At 41.1% G+C, this 20,648-nt stretch overlaps 1 protein-coding gene across 2 annotated transcripts in view; it reads left to right on the forward strand.

Moving 5' to 3' along the window:
• The window catches only part of HNRNPAB (heterogeneous nuclear ribonucleoprotein A/B), a 60,644-nt gene extending 41,752 nt beyond the window's left edge, over window positions 1-18,892 (forward strand). For both annotated transcript variants that reach the window (XM_075856410.1, XM_075856409.1), the window contains exons 5-9: window positions 9,386-9,517; window positions 11,009-11,102; window positions 18,072-18,227; window positions 18,362-18,444; window positions 18,575-18,892. In XM_075856410.1, the coding sequence (XP_075712525.1) occupies window positions 9,386-9,517; window positions 11,009-11,102; window positions 18,072-18,227; window positions 18,362-18,432 (453 nt within the window). In that variant the 3' untranslated portion in view covers window positions 18,433-18,444; window positions 18,575-18,892. The remainder of the gene's footprint in view (window positions 1-9,385; window positions 9,518-11,008; window positions 11,103-18,071; window positions 18,228-18,361; window positions 18,445-18,574) is intronic.
• The last annotated feature ends 1,756 nt before the right edge of the window (window positions 18,893-20,648 follow it).

Genomic DNA, 20,648 nt, shown 5'->3' on the forward strand with positions numbered 1-20,648 from the left:
TTCCATCCGGTCGACGCCCTTCTCTCCCGAGATGTCTGCACGTGCGGCCTTCCTGCTCCACAGTGACCACCAGGGTGCGCTCGTGTTTGCAGTCCAACCTTGGAGGCTTTGTCACCAGATTATAAGTGCCCTATCTCCTACATAATCTGATTGGCGCTGTAATGTAGATAACAGCAGTGGTTTTTATTTTGAAAAACGATCATTTTTGAGCAAGTTATGAGCTAGTTTAGATTTATGCTAATGAGTTTCTCAATGGACAACTGGGCGTGTTTTTACTTTTTACCAACTGGGTTTTGTACAGAGAAGTGTATGAGGCTGACCAATTAGTTTCCTACACTTCTCATTGTTCCAGCCCAGCATGATCCACAGCACAGTGTGATTGTGCAGTGAAAGAAGCTGAGCTGGAACAATAAGTGTAGGACACGGATTAGTCACTGATTGGTCCGCCTCATACACTTCTGTACAACACCCAGTTGGTAAAAAGTAAAAACACCCGGTTGTCCATTGAGAAACTCATTAGCATAAATCTAAACTAGCTCATAACTTTCTCAAAAATGATCGTTTTTCAAAATAAAAACCACTGCTGTTATCTACATTACAAATTACAGCGCCGATCAGATTATGTAGGAGATAGGGCACTTATAATCTGGTGACAGAGCCTCTTTAAAGAGAATGTGTCGTTAGAAACTTTTTTTTTTAGTTAAACAATTTTAAGTGATTATTTTAATTTTTCACAAGTCAGGAAATATTATAAATTAGATTCTAATTTAACATTTCCATGTGCTTTCCACTAGAGGGAGCAGTTCCTAAAATTGCAGCATTGTCAATGTGGTAAAGCAACCTCATTGCTTTATGCTGCAAATTTGGGGTAGACACACTCTCTAGTGTCCTCACACAATCCCCCTTCCCTGAATCTTCAAACCTCCTACACTGTGTGCCACCATTTTCTGAGCAACTGCACTGTGTAGGAGGATTAGATCCAGTGCTCTGCAGAGAATATAACACTAACCTAAATTACCTGCTGCTGCCTATTCCTTGCGCCTTTGCTTCCTTGAACATATGGCCAGAAGTCGTCATCTTACTGTCCACATGAAAATGGTGCCGAATTTTGCTCTGCAAACTAGCTTTGTTTTGGTCTGTGTAGGAGACACAAGACTGGGTACGTTGCAGAGAATGGAACAGCTCCCGTTCGCATTCTCTATGGGGTTGTATGTGCCGTATTCCATCTGTCATTAATTGACACATACAGAGATGAAAAAAAATGGCAGCCCCCATAGAGAAGTAAAAAATAGAATATATTAATACAATTTGTTAATATCATATTAAAAGCATTATGATAAAAATAAATAATTCATGACCCTTTCCCTTTAAGGAGCCAAAGCACACACCGGTATGAGATTGAACTGATTGCTCCCAGAGCACCCTGGACTAGAAGAGCCCAGCCCCTTCCTCCCTTGCCAGAGCTTTGCTGTTGTAACCCTAGTCTGAACTGGAAAACACTTGAGGCCATTTGCATAGACAGTTTCCCGTTCCTGCTACCTGTATCCCGTGCGATCCTGTCAAGTGCCATGTTGAGTTGGAGAGTCGTGCTGCGCGGAGTACCACGGCTGTCCTGCTTTGACACGCCTGGTGCCTGCCTGCTGCCAAAGTCCCAGCCGAGCTGGTCTTGCTACTGTCTGAGCTACCACAGACACACCTATATGAACTATAGACTGACCCGTGTCCTGTTGGCCAGCTGCCATACCATCCAAGGCGGTACCGCCCAGTGGGTCCACATACCCAACGTGACAGGTTATCCCTAAACTGGTGGCTAATATCTGCTCATCTCCAGAGGAGTCACTTGGAGACCAAGCCCTCAACTAGTAGTCAGGACAGTTGCCTGGGCTGGGGAGCTTACACATCCTCTTTGGTCCAGGGCTTATGGGATCCTGTGACTGGGCAAGCGTCCTCCAATCTGAGTGCCATCAGCGGTGAAAGAGGTACTTCAGGCCTTAAAGAGGCTCTGTCACCACATTATAGGTGCCCTATCTCCTACATAAGGAGATGGGCGCTGTAATGTTGGTGACGGTAATGCTTTTTATTTAAAAAAAAAAAAAACCTGTTTTCACCACTTTATTAGCAATTTTAGATTTATGCTAATGAGTTGCTTAATGCCCAAGTAGACTTGTTTTTACTTTAGACCAAGTGGGCGTTGTACAGAGGAGTGTATGATGCTGACCAATCGGCATCATGCACTCCTCTCCACTCATTTAGTCTGTGAATAGGGAACCTTTTAGATCGCTAAGCGCTGTCTTATACTAACACATTAGTAATACTGAAGTGTTTAGACAGTGAATAGACATTCCACGGGATGTCTAGTCACAATCTGTGCACTTCGTTACGGTTTCTGTGGTAGTTACAGCGGAGCAAAGCGTAATCTCGTTGTAACCTGTCGTCTACAGCGTAATCTCGTGAGATTATGCTTGCTCTGCTGTAAGTACCACAAACCGTAACGAAGTGCACAGATAGTGAATAGACATTCCACAGGATGTCTATTCAGTCTAAACACTTCAGTATTGTTAATGTGTTAGTATAAGACCGCGCATGGCGATCTAAAAGGATCCCTATGCGCTGACTAAATGAATGGGGGAGGAGTGCATGATGCTGATTGGCCAGCGTCATACACTCCTGTATAATGCCCACTTGGTCTAAAGTAAAAACACACCCACTTGGTCATTAATCAACTCATTAGCATAAATCTAAAATCGCTAATTAAGTGGTGAAAACAGATCGTGGTTTTTTTTTAAAATAAAAAGCACTGCTTTCACCTACCTTATAATGCTGATCTCCTTATGTAGGAGATAGGGCACTTATAATGTGGTGACAGAGCCTCTTTAAGATCTTCTCTGCAGGGCAGACATATAAAAGTCTATTGGATAATGTAAATCCATAAATCTATGGAAAATAGATGTGGCCTCGGGTATGGCCGAGAACTCTTCTTTATGCCTCCCTGCCACTTTCCTTGATACTAAAATTGTTGGCAGAGATCCAGTAAGAGAATGTCAAAGTGATCATGATTGCTCCTCATTGGGCCAGAAGATCTTAGGTCCCTCTTCTCCTACAGCTGGCAGCAGGGAATTACTGGCCTCTCACCTCTTTACTGGATCTTTATCTCAAGGACCGGTTTGTCATCCGAACATCCTTCAATTACGACTGACTGCTTGTTGTTCACCTTCAGAGAACCCCATATTTCTTGCGATCCTTTGTTCAACTGTCAGAGCAGGAAGAAAATCACTTCCAAGATATATCTAAGTTTGGAAGTAATTTATCCCTCTTTCTCAGCATAAATTGGATAGGTTTTCTAAACCTAGCATTGCTTTAATCCTAGATTGTTTTATTATTTTTTTTAACCAGGGGCCTGGAAAAGGGCCTAAAAACAAGCACTCTTAAAGTGCATATATCCCCTCTAAATGCTTTTTTGGATTGTAAATTGGCTGAGAATTCCTTTGTTGCTTCATAAAGGGTTCTGAACGTCTCGCCAATGGTACACTCTATAGTGGCGCGCGCAACCCCCCCCCCCCCCCACGGACTTAAAACCAACACTCGCTAATGCTCCCTTTGAACCTATATCTGACATCTCAGGCTTCTAACATTTAAATACTCCATACTTGACCGGTTTCCCTGACCTAATTGACCTACGAAACCAACCTTCCTTTCTACCAAAGGTCGTATCAAAATTCCACTGTCGGCAGGAAGTCTCGTTACCCTCCTTTTCTCTAGTCATCCTCCATGACCGCACCACATGAGGTTGACGCTACGCCCTAATAGGGACAGGAAACAGGTTAAAAGCCCCTCCCCATCCTAACTTCATCAGTGTGCTTCCTGTTCCTATGGTGCATGGCAGAGAGGTGCCCTTGAACAGTCTAGTACATTTAAAAAAAGTTCTATGTATTTACCAATTAGCGGAGGTCTATCGGTATCCTTCCTCTTCTGCGACTGCTTTTTGCAGTTCTCCTGCGCCTCTTCGGAGGTAAAGCTGAATGGTCCCAAAGAAACTTTGGCTCTTGTCCTCCATAATCTCCCCAGCTGTACTTCCAGGGCCACTTCTGCGTGTCTGAGATGCCGGCCATTGGATAAAGCCACTTCTGGTTTTGCCATAACTTCTAGTCTGAACGCATATGCGTTCACACAGCTAAACCAAGTGCGGCCTATTTCCGGTAGTGGTAAACTTGGAATTTTTGAAAAATACTGCACTTTTGAGGCCCGGGAAAGATTCCCTCAGATTGAACAAGGAAGGCGCTGATCCCGACGGCAAGATATTAAAACTCCCTGATCAATAGGTTCTTTCTACTAAGGGAGCACAAATCATACAGGTCTATAATGCCTGAGATAGAAGCATCCTCCTCCCACTCTGCTTCTGTGGAGCACAGTGCAAACCCCAGCCCAGTAAGTTTTACTGTGCAGGGATCTTGGATTCTTACAGGGGGGGTCAATTACTTATATTTCCTTTTTATTTGTTTCTAGTTAGGGTGACAGCGGCCCCTCAAATCTAAATAAAAGACCCATATAACCCTTAAGTGTGGCATTTGTTCTACAAAAAAAAAGCCAGCCTGTACAGACTTATACAGGGAGAATAACCCTCTTTAATGGATGAGATTAAAACCCTTATTCGAGTAGAGATGGTCGTCTCTAGCCGCTTTCTCGCAATCAAACTTGCCCTTCGTTTCCACCCCAGTGGGAAAAAAAAATAAAGCTAATCCCAGATGACTATTCCCGAAGGTATGGAGGAAAGGAAATTCTTATCATGGTAGAGGATGATGAAGACAGAAAATATTACTTTTCATCAGAATATATGGAGGAATTACTTCAGGGCATAAGAAGCCCTGGCGATGGAAGAAATAAAAGAAAAAGACCTTTCGTGATGAAATGTTCACAAGATTGGGAAAAAGGAAGAAACGTGTTTTTTTTCCATTCATGAAATTATTCAAAACTTAAACAGGAGTGTGAAAATCCAGAGAAAAGCTGGGTATTCCTGGGGAGCTAAGACATCGCTTTACCTTCGCTGACTAACAAAAATCTGGGCAGAAATTCCAAAAATGTATATACAGGTAGGCAAAGTGTCTAGGAGAACGACCCTTCCGTTCGAAGACTCTTCTCAGCTCAAAGATCCTATGGATCGGAAAGTGGCGAGTCTTCTTTAAAGACCTGGGAAAAATCTTCAGCCCTTTTAAAAACCATTGTGGTGTCTGTGTAGCCTGATCAGTTTCTCATTGGCTAGATCAGCTGGAAGCCCCCTTGAGGGAGGGTACCCCTAGAGATGAAATCCTGGCATCCCTTCCTTTACTACAACCAGCTACAGGGTACTTGGCTGATGCCTCAGTTGAGTTGGTAAGTCGCAGCAAGAACTGCTGTCCTCTCAAACGCTGCTAGACGAGCTTTGTGGCTGAAATTGTGGTCGGTGCATACAGTCTCCAAATCGAAGCTATGTACTATCCCGTTCAAAGGAGAATGTGTTTGGACCCGCACTGGATAAGATCCTTGAAAAGGTCTCTGACCATAAAAAAGCTTTACCTGAACCTAAGCAGCCAAAGAATAAATATTCCTTTCCTTTACCTCTATAGTCTTGGGTCTGACCTTTGGAAAGCGGAAAGTCATAGAGATGGAGTTACCCAAAAGGTGGCAATGGAAGAAATATATTTTCCTGAATACCATCCAACGAAACGCAGATAAACCGTGACGTCAAAGTGGGCGGAAAAATCTCCATTTTACAAAGAATGGGAAAACATTACCACAAAAACCTGGATCGTAAATACGGTTCAAGAAGGATACAAAATAGAATCTTCCTATACCCCAGGCAAATTTGTCATTACAAGTCTACAGACTCATTTTCTTCAAAAGTAACTGCAAAACAGAATCCTGAAACTCCTTCAGATGCAAGTAATTTTACTAGTTCTTAGGAAGAGGCAGGATTAGGCCATTCTCTCCTATTTTTGGTAAAAAACAGACTGCTCTTTCAAGACAATAAAAAAAATCGGAAACAGTTAAACAAGTTTGTATCCTACAATAGTTTTCAAGATCGAATCAATAAAATCAACAATCCCATTGATTGGGAAAAATTACATGATGGCCACGATCGACCTTCAGTATGCCTATTACCACATACCTATTCATCCTCTATCAATTTGCCATCATTCAGAATCTAAGTGCATAACTTCAGGTTTTCCTCCCCCCTCCGTTCAGGATTTCTTCTGCCCCAAGAATCTTCACAAAGTTAATGGAGATAGTAGCTTATTTAAGGAAACCAGAAATTAATATTGTTCCTTATTTAGACTGTTTTCTCATTGTGGCTCATGCATCACCCCTCTTGAAGATTCACATAAAAGACCTGCCAGGTTCTTCAAGATTTAGCCTGGATCATAAAAAAAAAATCTGATTCAGCCATAGGGTCAAAAGGTATTTTTAAGAGTACTACAAAACACTTTTTTTTTTTTTTTTATAAACCTCTGGACAAGACAAACTTATCCAGAAGAACTTCCTTCCGGAAACTAAGTCTCATTGAGAAACTCAATGTACATACTAGGATCCATGACTATGTGTATTCAGTCAGTGGCATGGTGTCAAGCCTATACCAGACCTCCTTCAAAGCCTGACTGTCCAGCTGGGACACGTATCCACTATCTTTGGAAAAGAAGATTCCTCTTTCCAGTTATGTGACGTCTACTCTCTAGATAGTTCAAAAAAATCTAAAAAGGGTTTTGTGGCATCAGTAATATAAATGACCAAACGCCAGCAAAAGTGGCTGGCGAGCGCTGGTACTACGGCAAACGGTATTTGGGACCCAACAGTCTCTCACCGTTCCTCAAACTTCCAGCAATTAATTGTGGTTTGGGAAACAATTGAAAGCATAAAGTCTAACTGTAGGGTCTTATGTTCAAGCCTATTCAGACAACCTGACTACTGTAGCTCATTTACATGACCAAGGAGGCACAAGATATCAGTCTTCAAGCTTTATCCACAAAAATATTTTTTGGTGCAGAATCGCACCTACTATCCCTGACAGCCATTCATCTCAAGGGCTCATGCAATATACAGGCCGATTTTTCTAAGCAGGAACAATCTGGATCCAACCGAATGGAGCTTAAACAATCAAGCTGATCACCCAGAAATGGGGTGTCCTCAAATTGACCTCTTTGTGATTTCTTTGGGATGCAAAGTCCCTCTTTTCTTCACTCTAAACCCAAAAGATGCCTCAGGTGTGGACACACTAGCTCACAAATGGGATTCCCATCTGGCCTATGCCTTTCCTCCATTTTCCTTGCTACCCAGAGTCCTACAAAAGATGCGGAGAGAAAAAAATCTAAATCTTGGTGGCTCCCTTTTGGCCCAAAAGAAGCTGGCTTGCTTTCCTAAACAACTTAAAGCTGCAAGACCCCATAATTTTTTACCTCATTTGATGGACTTTCTACATTAGGGGCCTGTTTTTCATCTGGACCCTCAAAACTTTTGCCTTTCTGCATAGCTTCTGAAAAGTCCATCCTATAATCTAGAAGCCTGTCTGACTCTGTTATTCAGACACTCCAGTCTAGTAGGAAAAAAAGTAACGAATAGTATATGTATACACAGAGAACCTTATTTAAGAATACTGGATGATCAAATCATTTTCAAGAGACCCAAATCTCCTTCCAGAAAGAACCTAAAAGCAAGGGGACAGAACACCCCAAAAGATAATGTAGCACAAATAACAGCCACGTATTGTAAAAGAATATAAATCTTTATTAATAAACAATACACAGTATCACATTAAATGTAAAGAATACATATGGTCACATGGAGAGCAGCAGCAAAAGGTATATCATTAGATATACCAAAGGGTTAACAGACCTAACCCATCTCAAAATATAGCGTTCTGTATATACCACATACAAAGTATAAATTGTATGTGCAAATAGGAAATGCCAGAACAAAATGACCACTATAGAAGCTGCATTATGTGTATAAAGCAATAATTAATAAGGTAAATGGACACAATGACAGCCATAGCGGCAAAATCTAATAGAAGTTCAGAGTATACATAAAGACATGGTAGAACAGCAAGACGTTAACGTTTGTTTGGTACTTACAGCAGAGCAGAGCGTAATCTCGCTGTAACCTGTCATTTACAGCGAGATTACGCTTGCTCTGCTGTAAGAAACCAAAGTTAACGACGTGCAGGGATTGTGAATGGACATCCCGTCCTGTCTGGAAGGAATGTCTAGTCACGGTCTAAACACTTCAGTAACGTTAATATGTCAGTATAAGACCGCACATAGTGAACAACCCAGTGTCGCTATGCGCTGTCTAAATGTATGGAGAGAAGTGCATGACGCTGATTGGTCAGCGTCATACACTCCCCTGTACAACGCCCACTTGGTCTAAAGTAAACGCCCAGTAGGGCATTAAGAAGCTAATTAGCATAACGCTAAAATCACTCCTAATGTGGTGAAAATAGATAGCAGTGCTTCACCTACATTACAGTGCCCATTTCCTTATGTAGGAGATATGGCACTTATAATGTGTTGACAGTCTCTTTAACTTGACCAAAAACTCTGCAGACTCTTCCCTTGGTCACTAGGTCTTGCAGGCATCGGCTAAATAGGTGGCTGTCATGTGTTCTAGGACATCCCGTGGCCAGTGTCCCCCAATGTAATGAAGAACAGGATTTTTTTTGGGTACTCCCCGCAAAATCCTTTTCTCATCCAGTACATTAAGGAACACCGGTCCCCACCCATTGTGCTTTTTTGAATTTTTTTGTTCATGGTTGTCAGTTTGCTGGATTCTACTCTATTGTTTTAGAGCTTCTGCTTGCAGACAGACTAAATGGCTCCGTGTCTGGACAGGGCATATCTTGTAGGAGGGGACACTCCTACTTTTTTTTTTTTTTTTTTTTTTTTTAAATTTATTTCTTCGTGTTAAAGGGGTTATCTGGGGACCATGAATTGCATTGCAATAATATATTTTAATATATTTGTGAAACGAAGTAACTTACTAATATGCTTTTAAATAAAAATTCTGTACTATATGGTGCAGTTGAAACTTCATGAACTATTAAGTAAGTGCTGGAGCTTTTCTAATAATGACGCTCCACGTGACTGAGCTCTTGCGTCATATTCTGTTGGTGAACATGACCGCAAGGGGCTGTCACATTGCCTATTGCTTGAGTCCCGAGCAGAGCATCAGCTAGCACTTTGCTCGGGACTCCATCACTGCTCCCATTGTCCATATTTGGTAAATTCAGGGGTTGCCTATCGCTGGAGTCCCTGAGCAGAGCATCAGCTAACTCTCTGCCTGGGGACTCCCCACGTCATTGTCACTTGTCCATATTTGTAAGGATGCAATAGTTTGTTTAATTCTAAAATTTATATTTCAGATTGAAGCAGTTGAGCTTCCAATGGACCCAAAAACTAATAAAAGAAGAGGATTTGTTTTCATTACATTTAAAGAAGAAGAACCCGTAAAAAAGATCTTGGAAAAGAAGTTCCATAACGTCAGTGGTAGCAAGGTAACGACTGTCAGGTTCAACCAAGGGATGGGTGAAACTATAGAACTCTGTTTTTACCCCTCTTGATCCAGAGGAAGGCTTAAAAATTAAAAAAAATTAAAATCCATAAGGCATTAACCAATCGTCCATAAAATGGAAAAACTTCTCTCCTGATCCCAAATGGCAATCAGACTGGATCAACTTTCAAATTAGAATTCTATACATTTATATATGCACTATTTTGTTCCAAGAAACCATCTGAGCTTTTTTTTTTTTTTTTTTTTTTTGCGCTCTTGAGGTAGTCTATTCGACAGATTCAGTACTTTATGGTGAAGGCTTGTTGCATCTAAATATTGACTTGTTGTTTTACATTGCATGCTGTTTCGTTTATGGTCTAAAAGTACATCCGGATCCTTTTCAACAAGTGACTCCCTAGTTTAGCTCCCCCCCCCCAAGCAAATATGATGCATCAGATTATTACTACCCAGATACATAACTTTACATAAACCTCATTTACAAAGTGGATGCCCAAGCACTGTCCAAATCGGCTTGTATTTTGAACATCTGCCAAAGACTGGACTATATTACGTAGCTTGGTGTGATCTGCAAAAATAGAAACCTTTTAGGAGGATGGGATTAATAGCACGAAGTTTAATGGCAGTCCCGGCGCTGAACCTTTGGTTACACACTTATAAACAAACTGACCATTCAGAGTAGGAATCACTGACCACAACTCTGGGTACAGTCCTTGAGCCTTAAACTCCTGGCACCCCACCGGTCTGCTGTCTGAAGGGGCTGAGTCGATTAACGTTGCTGCCACTTCATAGTTTACCAGGCACAGTGCCATACACTTCCTTGAATGAGACCGGTACTGCAAACCCAGGCACATACGCTACAGAGTTGTAGGGCGCTGTTCTGGGAAACTATGAAGAGGCTGAGGTATTCATTTCCACCGCCTCTTCAACGGTCGGGTTCTGGGAATCGGACACATCAATCTGATATTGATGGCCTATCCTAAGGTTAGGCCATCAACATATGTCCCAGAGAACTTATCTGGCCTCTACCACACATGTACAGGGGAATGCTGTATGTATGGAGCATGTGTCCGTTGTATAGTACAGCTGACACCCAGCACGAACTGCCAGGATTGGAAAACTGATCTTGGCCATTTAACAACTTATGATGCCACAGTTGCGATTGGCCTTTCCTTGCATGCACGCTGACCAATTCGTTTTCTAATTATCAAGTCTAAATACAAATCTCATTTGTATGAGTAGACTGGATAGACTTTGAGTAGACTTCAAGTTTTTTTTGTTTTTTTTTTGGCCCAGTCCCTACCGCCACACATTTGGAGATCCTTATGCTTTTACCTAGCTAGCAAAGAATTCAAACTTTTTTTTTTAAGCCACTTGCTGTTTGGTTAGAGGCAGTGTAGTGGTTTTTTTTTTGTATATTAGTTTTTATGTTCCTATTGTAATCCATCTTTTAATCCAGATTTTATTTTATTTTTAGTGTGAAATAAAGATAGCCCAACCTAAAGAAGTATATCAACAACAGTATGGTGGGCGTGGAGGTTTCAGTGGTAGAGGTGGGCGTGGCAGCAAAGGTATGTATTGTCAAAGATTGTAACTGGCTTAAAGGGAATGTGACGCTAGAAAAAAATTATTTTTTTTTTTAGTTAAACAATTAGTGTATAGGTGATTAAACATTCTAATTTTTTTCACGAGTCAGGAAATATTATAAATTAGATTCTAATTTATAATATTTCCCAGTGCTGGTCACTAGATGGAGCAATTCCCAAAATTTCAGCATTGCATGTGGTAAAGCAACCACATTGCTTTATACTGCAAAATTTGAGAAATCTCACTCGCTCTAGTGAGCTCTCAGAATCCTCCCCTCCTTTATCCTGGCTAGTGCCGGGAGAAACGAGGGGATTGAACGGTCAAACCTCCTACACTGTGTGTCGCCATTTTTTGAGCGAACACACAGTGTAGTAGGTTTACATACACTAGTAAACACACTGAAACACGAACATACTTAGAAATAACTTACCTGCTCCAGCCGCCTCCGCTCCGTCTGCTACCTTCCGCTTCAAGTGCACAAGTCCGGAAGCCGCGACCGGAAGTAGTAATCTTACTGTCCGGCCGCGACTTCCGGTCCACAAGAAAATGGCGCCGGACGTCGCACAGTTCAACTTGGACTGTGTGGGAACGGCGCATTCGCCGTTCCCACACAGACGGCGTACAGCATAGTGGATGTTCCATAGTGGGCCCCGTTCGCATTCTCTATGGGACTGTATGTGCCGTATTCCATGTCTGTATGTGTCGTTAATCGACACATACAGAAATGGAAAAAAAAATGGCAGCCCCCATAGGGAAGAAAAAGTTCAAAAATAAAAAAAAGTTAAACACACACACAAATATAAAAGTTTTTAATAAAACACTAAAATCAAACTGATGTAAAAAAAAAAAAAATTTTCGTGACACTGTTCCTTTAACCCCTTAATACTGAAGGTATAAAATCTCAATGACAATTTTCTTTTTTTTTTTTAAGTTTTTCCATAGTCAAAGCTATATTTTTTAATAGCACCATTTTGGGGTACATAATTTTTTACTGAATTTTCTTTGTCTAAATTTTATTCAGTTTACAGTATATAAAACATTTTATTCAGCTGGGCGTTATGATTGCGGTGATACCATATTTATGTAGGTTTTTTGTTTTCCTAGTCTTAGTAAACTTTTTTTTTTCTCCGATGTAGCTGTAATAGGGTATTTTTTTTTCATAAGTATTTTGTAAGGGGGAAAAAAATTTTTTATTTTTTTTTGTCCCTCTAGGTGACTTCAATATGCGCTCTTTCGATCGCTTTTATAATACACTTCAATAGTATTGCAGTGTATTATACTTCAGTCATGGCCTAGCAGGCAATCACTGAAGGCAGACCTAGGAGCCTTTATTATGCCACCAGGCTGTCATAGAAGCCATTGGCACCTTACGATGCACGTGGGGTAAACCACTCAAATGTGGTGGTTGCTGTTGACTGCTGCATCTGAGGGGTTAAATCTGTCTCTCTCTGTCTCTCTCTGTCTCTCTCTGCGCCTCTCGCCTTCTGCCTCTCCTTCCCGTCTGTAAAGGAATAGAATTCCTCATAACCACATGTAACGCTTTTTAAAGACTGGTAATTTTGAATTATTTTTTTTTAGCCCACATGACCGGTTTTCCTGCAGTGCCAAAGTTTAAATCGACCTGCGGTGCGGGTTTAAAATCCGCAGCGTGTCTATTTGTCTTATAATTCTGAGACAAATGCATCTGAAAAGTTATAAAGATGCAGTAAACTGCACGTTTCCACAGCAAAATATTAAATATTTCTGAAACACAAAAAAAATTTACTTGTATGTGCAGATTGTACCTGTCTACGGATTTTCTGCATCACATTCTGCAAGCGTGCATGTAGCCTTACATAATAATTATCATATATTGGCAACATGCACATGTTGCGGAATTTGGTGCATAGATGTGGATATTACTTTTTGATGTGGAGACTAGTGTGGATTTTATTCTGTGTATAAATTAGTTTTTTTGTAATCTAGTACAACTCTGAGACCTTTAAAGGGGTATTCCCAATTCGGCATGTTTTAAGATGTTAGATAATGTCAAAATGTGTTCATATATTAGTAAATACATTCATGTTTTAAATCTTTACGGTTTTGCAGATATGGATTATTCCCCAGCCAGGCTTCCCTTTGTGTGAAACTTGTTTATTATTGTTACAACCCCCGCCGTGATTAAGCAGCTGTGGCCGCGCTTGCGCCATTCTACCTCTATTTTGCGGTGGCCGGAATCTCGGGAACGTAATGCTAGCGCATGCGCAGTAGCTCCCTTTCCGACCACCTCTCGAGTTCTAGTCAAGTCTTAAGGGCAGCCCCCAGGCGTGCACAGTAGCCCTGGAGCCATCCTGTACTCGGCACATAAGTAAAAAGGTCAACCGAGTTAGCTGAGCCCTTAACAGAACTGGTATGTAACATTGTCACATACTTAGGGTATGTGCGCACATAGTGTTTTTAGCAGTTTTTCAGGCCGTAAACGTCCTCCAAACATCTGCACATTGATTTCTATGGAAAATATGGCTTTTTTTTTTGTAGCAAAAACGACATTATCTAACTACGTAGGGAACGTGCACTAACAGAGCGGCTTGATTGACGTCAAGCTGCTCACGCCCCCTTTTAGAAAATATAACCAGTAATAGCTGCATGATCTAGTAAAGCAAAGAGTTAAGAAATTAATAAAACCTTTTTGAAAGCGCTATTTATATTTGTTTAGGGTGCATTAAAAACCAACTAATATTTGGAAATAACCCTTTTGTGCAGGAAAAATTGTGCAACATGTAGATTACTTAAAATGATTTTACTTTGCTGGTAATGTGTTGCTCTGTGTGCATGTGGCCTTAAAGAAAGTACATTTGCCTTGTCATTGAAGCTGTATTGGCTCTGTGGCAGTTTGATGCATATTAGAGGAATTTCTACCTGACTAAACCAGTCCACATTACAATCTTTAAAATGGCTCATTAGTGTTTTTACAGTTGCAGGTATTGAACAATGATGGCCTTGCATATTTTTTGGGGAAGAGATTGTGTATGTTCACGTAACGTTTAAGTGGTTATTCCCGTCTCGGTTATGCCATCGCTTTCTGATTTGTTGGAGGCCAGCCTCGGGGACCCCATCAATCCTTAGAATGAAGGGCTGCAGCGCTGAATCCCCTCAGTTTTTCCCTGCACTGCAGTGCTCCTGGATCCCCATCTGTGCTTCAACTCCCTGCACATTAGGCCTCATTCCCACTTCAGTTATTTTCTTCAGGGTGCGATCTGTTATTTTTAAACGGATAGCACCCTGACCCATTCATTTCTATGGGGCCATGCACACTTGCACTACTTTTGACGGAACGGACCCGACAAAACAACGGATGTCCTACTTTTGTCAGTCGTTCAGTGACCATGGGGCTCATTAAAGTTTATGGGTCCATTTTTCACGGATCCGTTGCTAATCAACGGCAGGGTGTGCCAAAGTTCCCTGCATTCAACACACAAGATGGAATTTAACGTACAGTTTAAAACTGAAGCACAGCATCAATTTGGAACGGACACTGAGTGACAACAGAAACCACACGGATGTCACAACGGACACACGGATACGTTTTAAACTGATGTGAAAATGGGGAAGGATATGTGCATGAGGCCTAAGTGGTGCTCCTTGACACCCAATCAGGGAATAACTGAAGGGGCTGCAGCCCTGCATTTTCAGGATCCCTTAAAATAATTAAACCTATTTAGCCTTGAAAAGAGACAACTTGGCGCCAGTTCAAACTGAGTTTTTTGAAGTGGAAACTGCGCCACAAAACTCGCCGAAAATGCCTCCCATTGACTTCAATGGCAGAGGCGGTTTTTTCCTGAGAGCGGATAAACGTGCTTGTGGGAAAAAGGGACACACCCTATCTTCAGCTGTTTACACATCAGACCTCCCATTGATATCAATGGGAGGCAGAAAAAGCATATTTCGTGACGTTTTATGCCCACGGCACTCAATGGCCGTGGGCAAAAAAACGCAGCAAAAATCTGCCTCAAAATTCCAAACGGAATTGAGGCAGATTTTTCTCCTGCAAAAAACTGTGAACCCAGCCTAAGGCCTTATTCACCTAACATGTTTAACGTCCGTGATACGCGTGTGAAAATCACACCCGTCGCACGGACCTATGTTAGTCAATGGGGCTTTTCAGACATTCCGTGATTTTCACGCAGCGTGTCCGCTGCGTAAAACTCACGACGTGTCCTATACTTGGGCGTTTTTCGCGCTTCATGTACCCATTGAAGTTAATGGGTGCGTGAAAATCACACGGAAGCACTTCCGTGTGTCGTGCAACAGTAGATTAAGAAATGAAGGGAAAAATAAAACCACTGCCTTCATTTATTTTTCTAAACCTCAAAACCGCGTGTCATAAGGATGGCATATGCGTGAATAATACGCAGCCACACAGCAAACCCTTATGACACACAGAACTGTAACACGCAAAAAACGCACACGTTCGTGTGAATAAGGCCTTTGGGGGGCATGATTAATTTGCATGAATGGCACATACAAAAAAAATATGGTGACATCCTGTTCCATGTAAAACCCCCTCAAAAGACAAGGGGGCACTTCCTCTGACTGGAGAAAAAGGTTCAACCTGCAGAGGCGACAAGCCTTCACTGTGAGAACTGGAATAGCCTACCGCAGGAGCTGGTCACAGCAGGGACAGTAGATGGCTTTAAAAAAGGGTTAGATCTTTTCCTACAACAAAAAAATATCCACCCCTACGTGTAGAAATTGTTTTGTCCCTTCCATTTTGATATCCCTTGGTTGAACTTGATGGACGTCTCTTTTCAACCGTGCGAACTATGTAACTACGCTTAGACAATTCGGACATATCCCCTAAATTTCTTGATATGGGACTTGCAGGGATCCCCAGACCTCTGTTCTGCCTGGTGAGGCAACCACCAAATACAGACTAGAGGTGGCGGCATATGTGATGTTTGATTTCTACAGTGGAGCTCTCTTGCTATGAATCTTAAGTTATTCCCAACTAAAATTATATATTGGTATACAAACATGTACTTTAACCCCTTAAAGGGAATGTGTCACTAGAAGAATTGTTTTTTTTTTTTTTGTTAAACAGTTAGTATATACATGATTACACATTGTTCTAATTTTTAAAATTTTTTCACAAGTCCGGAAATATTATAAATTAGATTCTAATTTATAACATTTCCATGCGCTGGTCACAAGAGGGAGCAATTCCCAAAACTGCAGCATTGGCATGTGGTAAAGCAACCTCATTGCTTTATGCTGCAAAATTGGATAAGACACACTCGCTCTAGTGTGCTCAAACAATCCCCCTCCTTTATTCTGGCTAGTGCCAGGAGAAAGGAGGGGGTTGAATGTTCAAACCTCCTACACTGTGTGCCGCCATTTTTTGAGGGGATGCAGTGTAGGAGGATTAAATAAAGTGGTAATCGCACAGTAAAAGACAAACATAACTTACCTGCCGTTCCCTCCGCTCCTAGTCCTTGCTTCTGAACATATGTCCGGAAGCCGCGACCGGAAGTAGTCATCTTGCTGTCCGGCCGCGACTTCCGCTCCACATGAAAATGGCACCGGATGTCGCTCGGCCGAAGACCTTCCTTTTGGATTGTGTGGGAGCGGCGCATGTGCCGTTCCCACACAGACGGCGTACGCTATAGTGAATGGAAAGGCTCCCGTTCGCATTCTCTATGGGGTTGTATGTGCCGTATTCCATCTGTATGTCGTTAATCGACACATTCAGAGATGGGGAAATAAAATGGCAGCCCCCATAGTGAAGTAAAAGTAAGAAAAAAGTAAAATACACACACACATAAAATGTATTTTAATAACACACTAAGAGCAAATTTATATATAAAAAAAAATAATTCCGCCACACCTGTCTTTTAAGGACACGGCCATTTTTTGCCTTGAGGACAAATTTTTTATTTTTATTTCCCGCTTTGCATCTCGACGCTCATAACTTATTTTTTGTACGATGTAGTTGTATGAGACTTTTTTGTGGGACGAGCCGTACTTTAGGTATATTTTTTTGGTACAAATACATTATCGTTTATTTTCTATACAGTTTTTTATTTTGGCAAATGCAGAAAAAAAAGCCGTTCCACTGCAGTTTTTAATATTTTGCTTTTTTACACCATACATCGATCATCATAAATGTTATACATTTGTTGTACAGGTTGTTACAACAGTCGTGGCGATATCATATATGTCCATTTCATGTTTTGGGACTTATATTTTAAAAAATGTATTTATTCTAAAAAAAAAAGTGTTTTTTTTAACTTTATTTAATTTTTGTTTTATCATTAAGTTGTTTTTTTTTACATTAATTTAACTTTTTTTTTAATCCCATAAAGGGATTTATCATTTTTATGTACTGATTGTACGCAGGCAGTTGTTAGGGCATACCTCCGTATGCCCTAACAAGAAATGTGGTCAGACAGTCCTGGGGTCCTTCAATGGACTATGTGCTGTCTGGCCGTACAAGTTATGGGCTTTGATCGCATCAGTTATTTTCTGTGACTCAATCCAAAGTGCAGTCCCCTCTCCTTGAATACCGCAATCCGCCTTCATCACGGCATTCAAAGGGTTAACGGCGGAGATGTTTGTTTTCTCTCCGCTGTGAGAGCGGGGCCTTGGCTGTGTATTACAGCCGTTGCCCCAATCTCGATCAGACTGCTGTCACACAGGACAAGAATGCTCGTCCTAAAGCGCCAACTACCCGCTGCTCAGGACTATCTCGTCCTGTCTGTAACAGTTAATAATTCTATCGACTAAACTTGTCAGGAGTGGTCTCATAAATGTACCTACTGTAAATTTTTACTGTACAGTTAAACCTAATTCACCACAAGATAGTTGAGGCTTCTGGGCAGCAGTCTTTTAATTTGGACTGGTTTGTTTCAGTTTACCTCAAATATACATGTCTATTTTGGATTAGTATGTGCTCATAGAAATATATGTTTCCTTAGGTCAAGGACAGAGTTGGAATCAAGGATACAACAATTACTGGAACCAAGGTTATGGCAATCAAGGATATGGTTATGGCCAACAGGGATATGGTGGCTATGGAAGCTATGACTATACCGGTTATGGGTATTATGGATATGGACCAGGTTATGATTACAGTAAGTGTCAGTTACTGATTAATCCAAAAATCAAGTTGTAAATTCTTCATTGCTACAGACTGAGCAATGTAGAATCTATTTTCCAAGGCCTTTCTGTTTTGTTTTGTCCCGTCCCCCCCTCCCCCCTACGATAGGTCAGGGCAGTGCAAATTATGGAAAAGCTCCTAGACGTGGTGGCCATCAAAATAACTACAAGCCATATTGAACATTTCTTCAGGTATGCATTAATCAGAAATTTCAACATAGCATTCATTTTGGTATGCATTCATCCAGACTTGCATGTTTACTGTACAAATAGGATTTTCTAAATTGTATGAATAAGTAATAACCTATGATTCTATCACTAGGTAAAGACAGCTGATTTGGGGGTCTGCTTAAAACTGCAGCTCTGCATCTAGGGACTGCCTCTTGGAGTTAAGTATGGACTCTTACTCCTTTTGTACAGAAGGCCTCATCCTAGGGAACCAGTGTCAATTTCCACCTTTTTTTTTATTTTGTATTGTTTGTGTCATACATTTCCAGATTTGGAAGTGTTAATTTTACTGTACTTTTTGGTACCTTTTTGGATTCTAATGTATTGTATGGTATTTTACATGTGCAAATTCACCATTACATTTTTTGAAGCTCTCAAAGCTTTCGAAATAATAAAATCATCTTTGAGTAAACCCGTCTCTGCCTGTGGTTTGATGAGCGCAAATTAAAACAGAGTTGAACGATCATCCAAACAACCAAAGTGATTACTTGTGTTCCAGTTTAATGTTCGCATTTAGTTATGTTTGTAACAAGTCAAGTTCCTACATGCTAGTTGCAGTCTGAATTGGTGTATGAGAGCGTACAATTCCATACTATAAAGGACAACTTTGCATTTGAAGTAAAGCGAATTCTTAACGTGTTATTGCGGTGTTATACTACCACTCGGACATACCGCACAATTAGTGCAAGGTTTTCTTTGGATTTTTGCATTGGATACAAACGTGGTACGTTTTTCCAGAAGTAGTGTTCACAGGCTCAGCAGTTTAGTGACTGATCACTGGGTTTAGCCAGACTTACAGCTGCAGAATAGGGTGGAGTATGGCAACCTGACACTACCAGTTGGGTAATCGGTACACAAAGACAGAGTGCTACATACATCTATTTATATTCTATTCATCTTAAAGCGTACCTCCACTTTCAGTGAAAAATTATAAGGGTATGTTCAGACGTCCAGTCAAAAACTTCAAACAGCTCCTGATTTTCGCGGAATTTTTACGGCCGTTTTTGGAGCTAGTTTCAAGTCCATGAAAAACGGCCCAAGAAATGTCCTGCACTTTTGGCAAGCTGTCATTTTACGCGCCGTATTTTGACAGCGACATGGAACAGAACATGGTAATTCCCATTGAAAGCAATGGGCAGATGTTTGTAGGCGTAATGGAGCAGTTTTCTCAGGCGTAATTCGAGCCATAAAATGGCCGCATTACGTCTGAAAACAGGGTGTGTGAACATACCCTCATAGTGCAGGGGTGTTCTCTTTTTTTTTTTTATATATATATATATATATATATATATATATATATATATATATATATATATATATATATATATTCAAATCCCTTGTATTCACAATCTTCTAGTAGCAGCACAGACACTAGCTAGTCCGTGTTGCAGACTGCTCATAACTTCAGCGGTAGACAGCATCCTGCTCATCTCCATGGCTCCGGTATCCAGAAAGGCCGTTGGCGCTGTAGGATTCTATAGTGCTCGTTTCTGTTCTGCATATGCGAGTCATGGAGACTAGCAGAATGAGGTCTCCCACTGAAGTTAGGGTATGTTCACACAGCTTATTTTGCCTTATTTGCCAAAAACTGGCAAAAGATCGGAATCAGAACGCCTCCAAACATACCGCCATTGATTTCAATGGGAATTCGGCGTTTTGTTTCGACAGGCCATTTTTTTACGCTGTTTGAAAAACTGCCGTGAAAAAAAAGCATTTCACTTTTGGGGCCGTTTTTTCATTGACTCTATAGAAAAACAGCTCCAAAAACGGCCGTAAAAAACGCGAGTTGCTATAAAACGGCTGAAAATTGGGAGCAGTTTTCCCTTTGAAAATACGTAGCTGTTTTTGGTTAAGCGTGTCAACATGTCCTTATGAGTAAGGGGATGTTCACACGGAGTGTGTTTGGCCGTAAAGCAGAACACCTCCAAACATCTGGCCATTGATTTCAATGGAAAAACAGCCACAAAAAAAGTTAATGTCACTACTTCAGCCATTTTTGGAGTCGTTTTTCATAGACCATAGAAAAACAGCTCCAAAAACGCAAGGTTGCTTAAACTCCTGAAAATCAGGAGCGGTTTTCCCTTGAAAACCAGTCCGTATATTCAGACTTTCCTGAGTTTGCGTGTGCACATACCCGGACTAGCCATAGTTCATGCTGCTGCTAGAAG

Source organism: Rhinoderma darwinii, chromosome 3 (assembly GCF_050947455.1).
Source record: "Rhinoderma darwinii isolate aRhiDar2 chromosome 3, aRhiDar2.hap1, whole genome shotgun sequence".
NCBI classification, from domain to species: domain Eukaryota; kingdom Metazoa; phylum Chordata; class Amphibia; order Anura; family Rhinodermatidae; genus Rhinoderma; species Rhinoderma darwinii.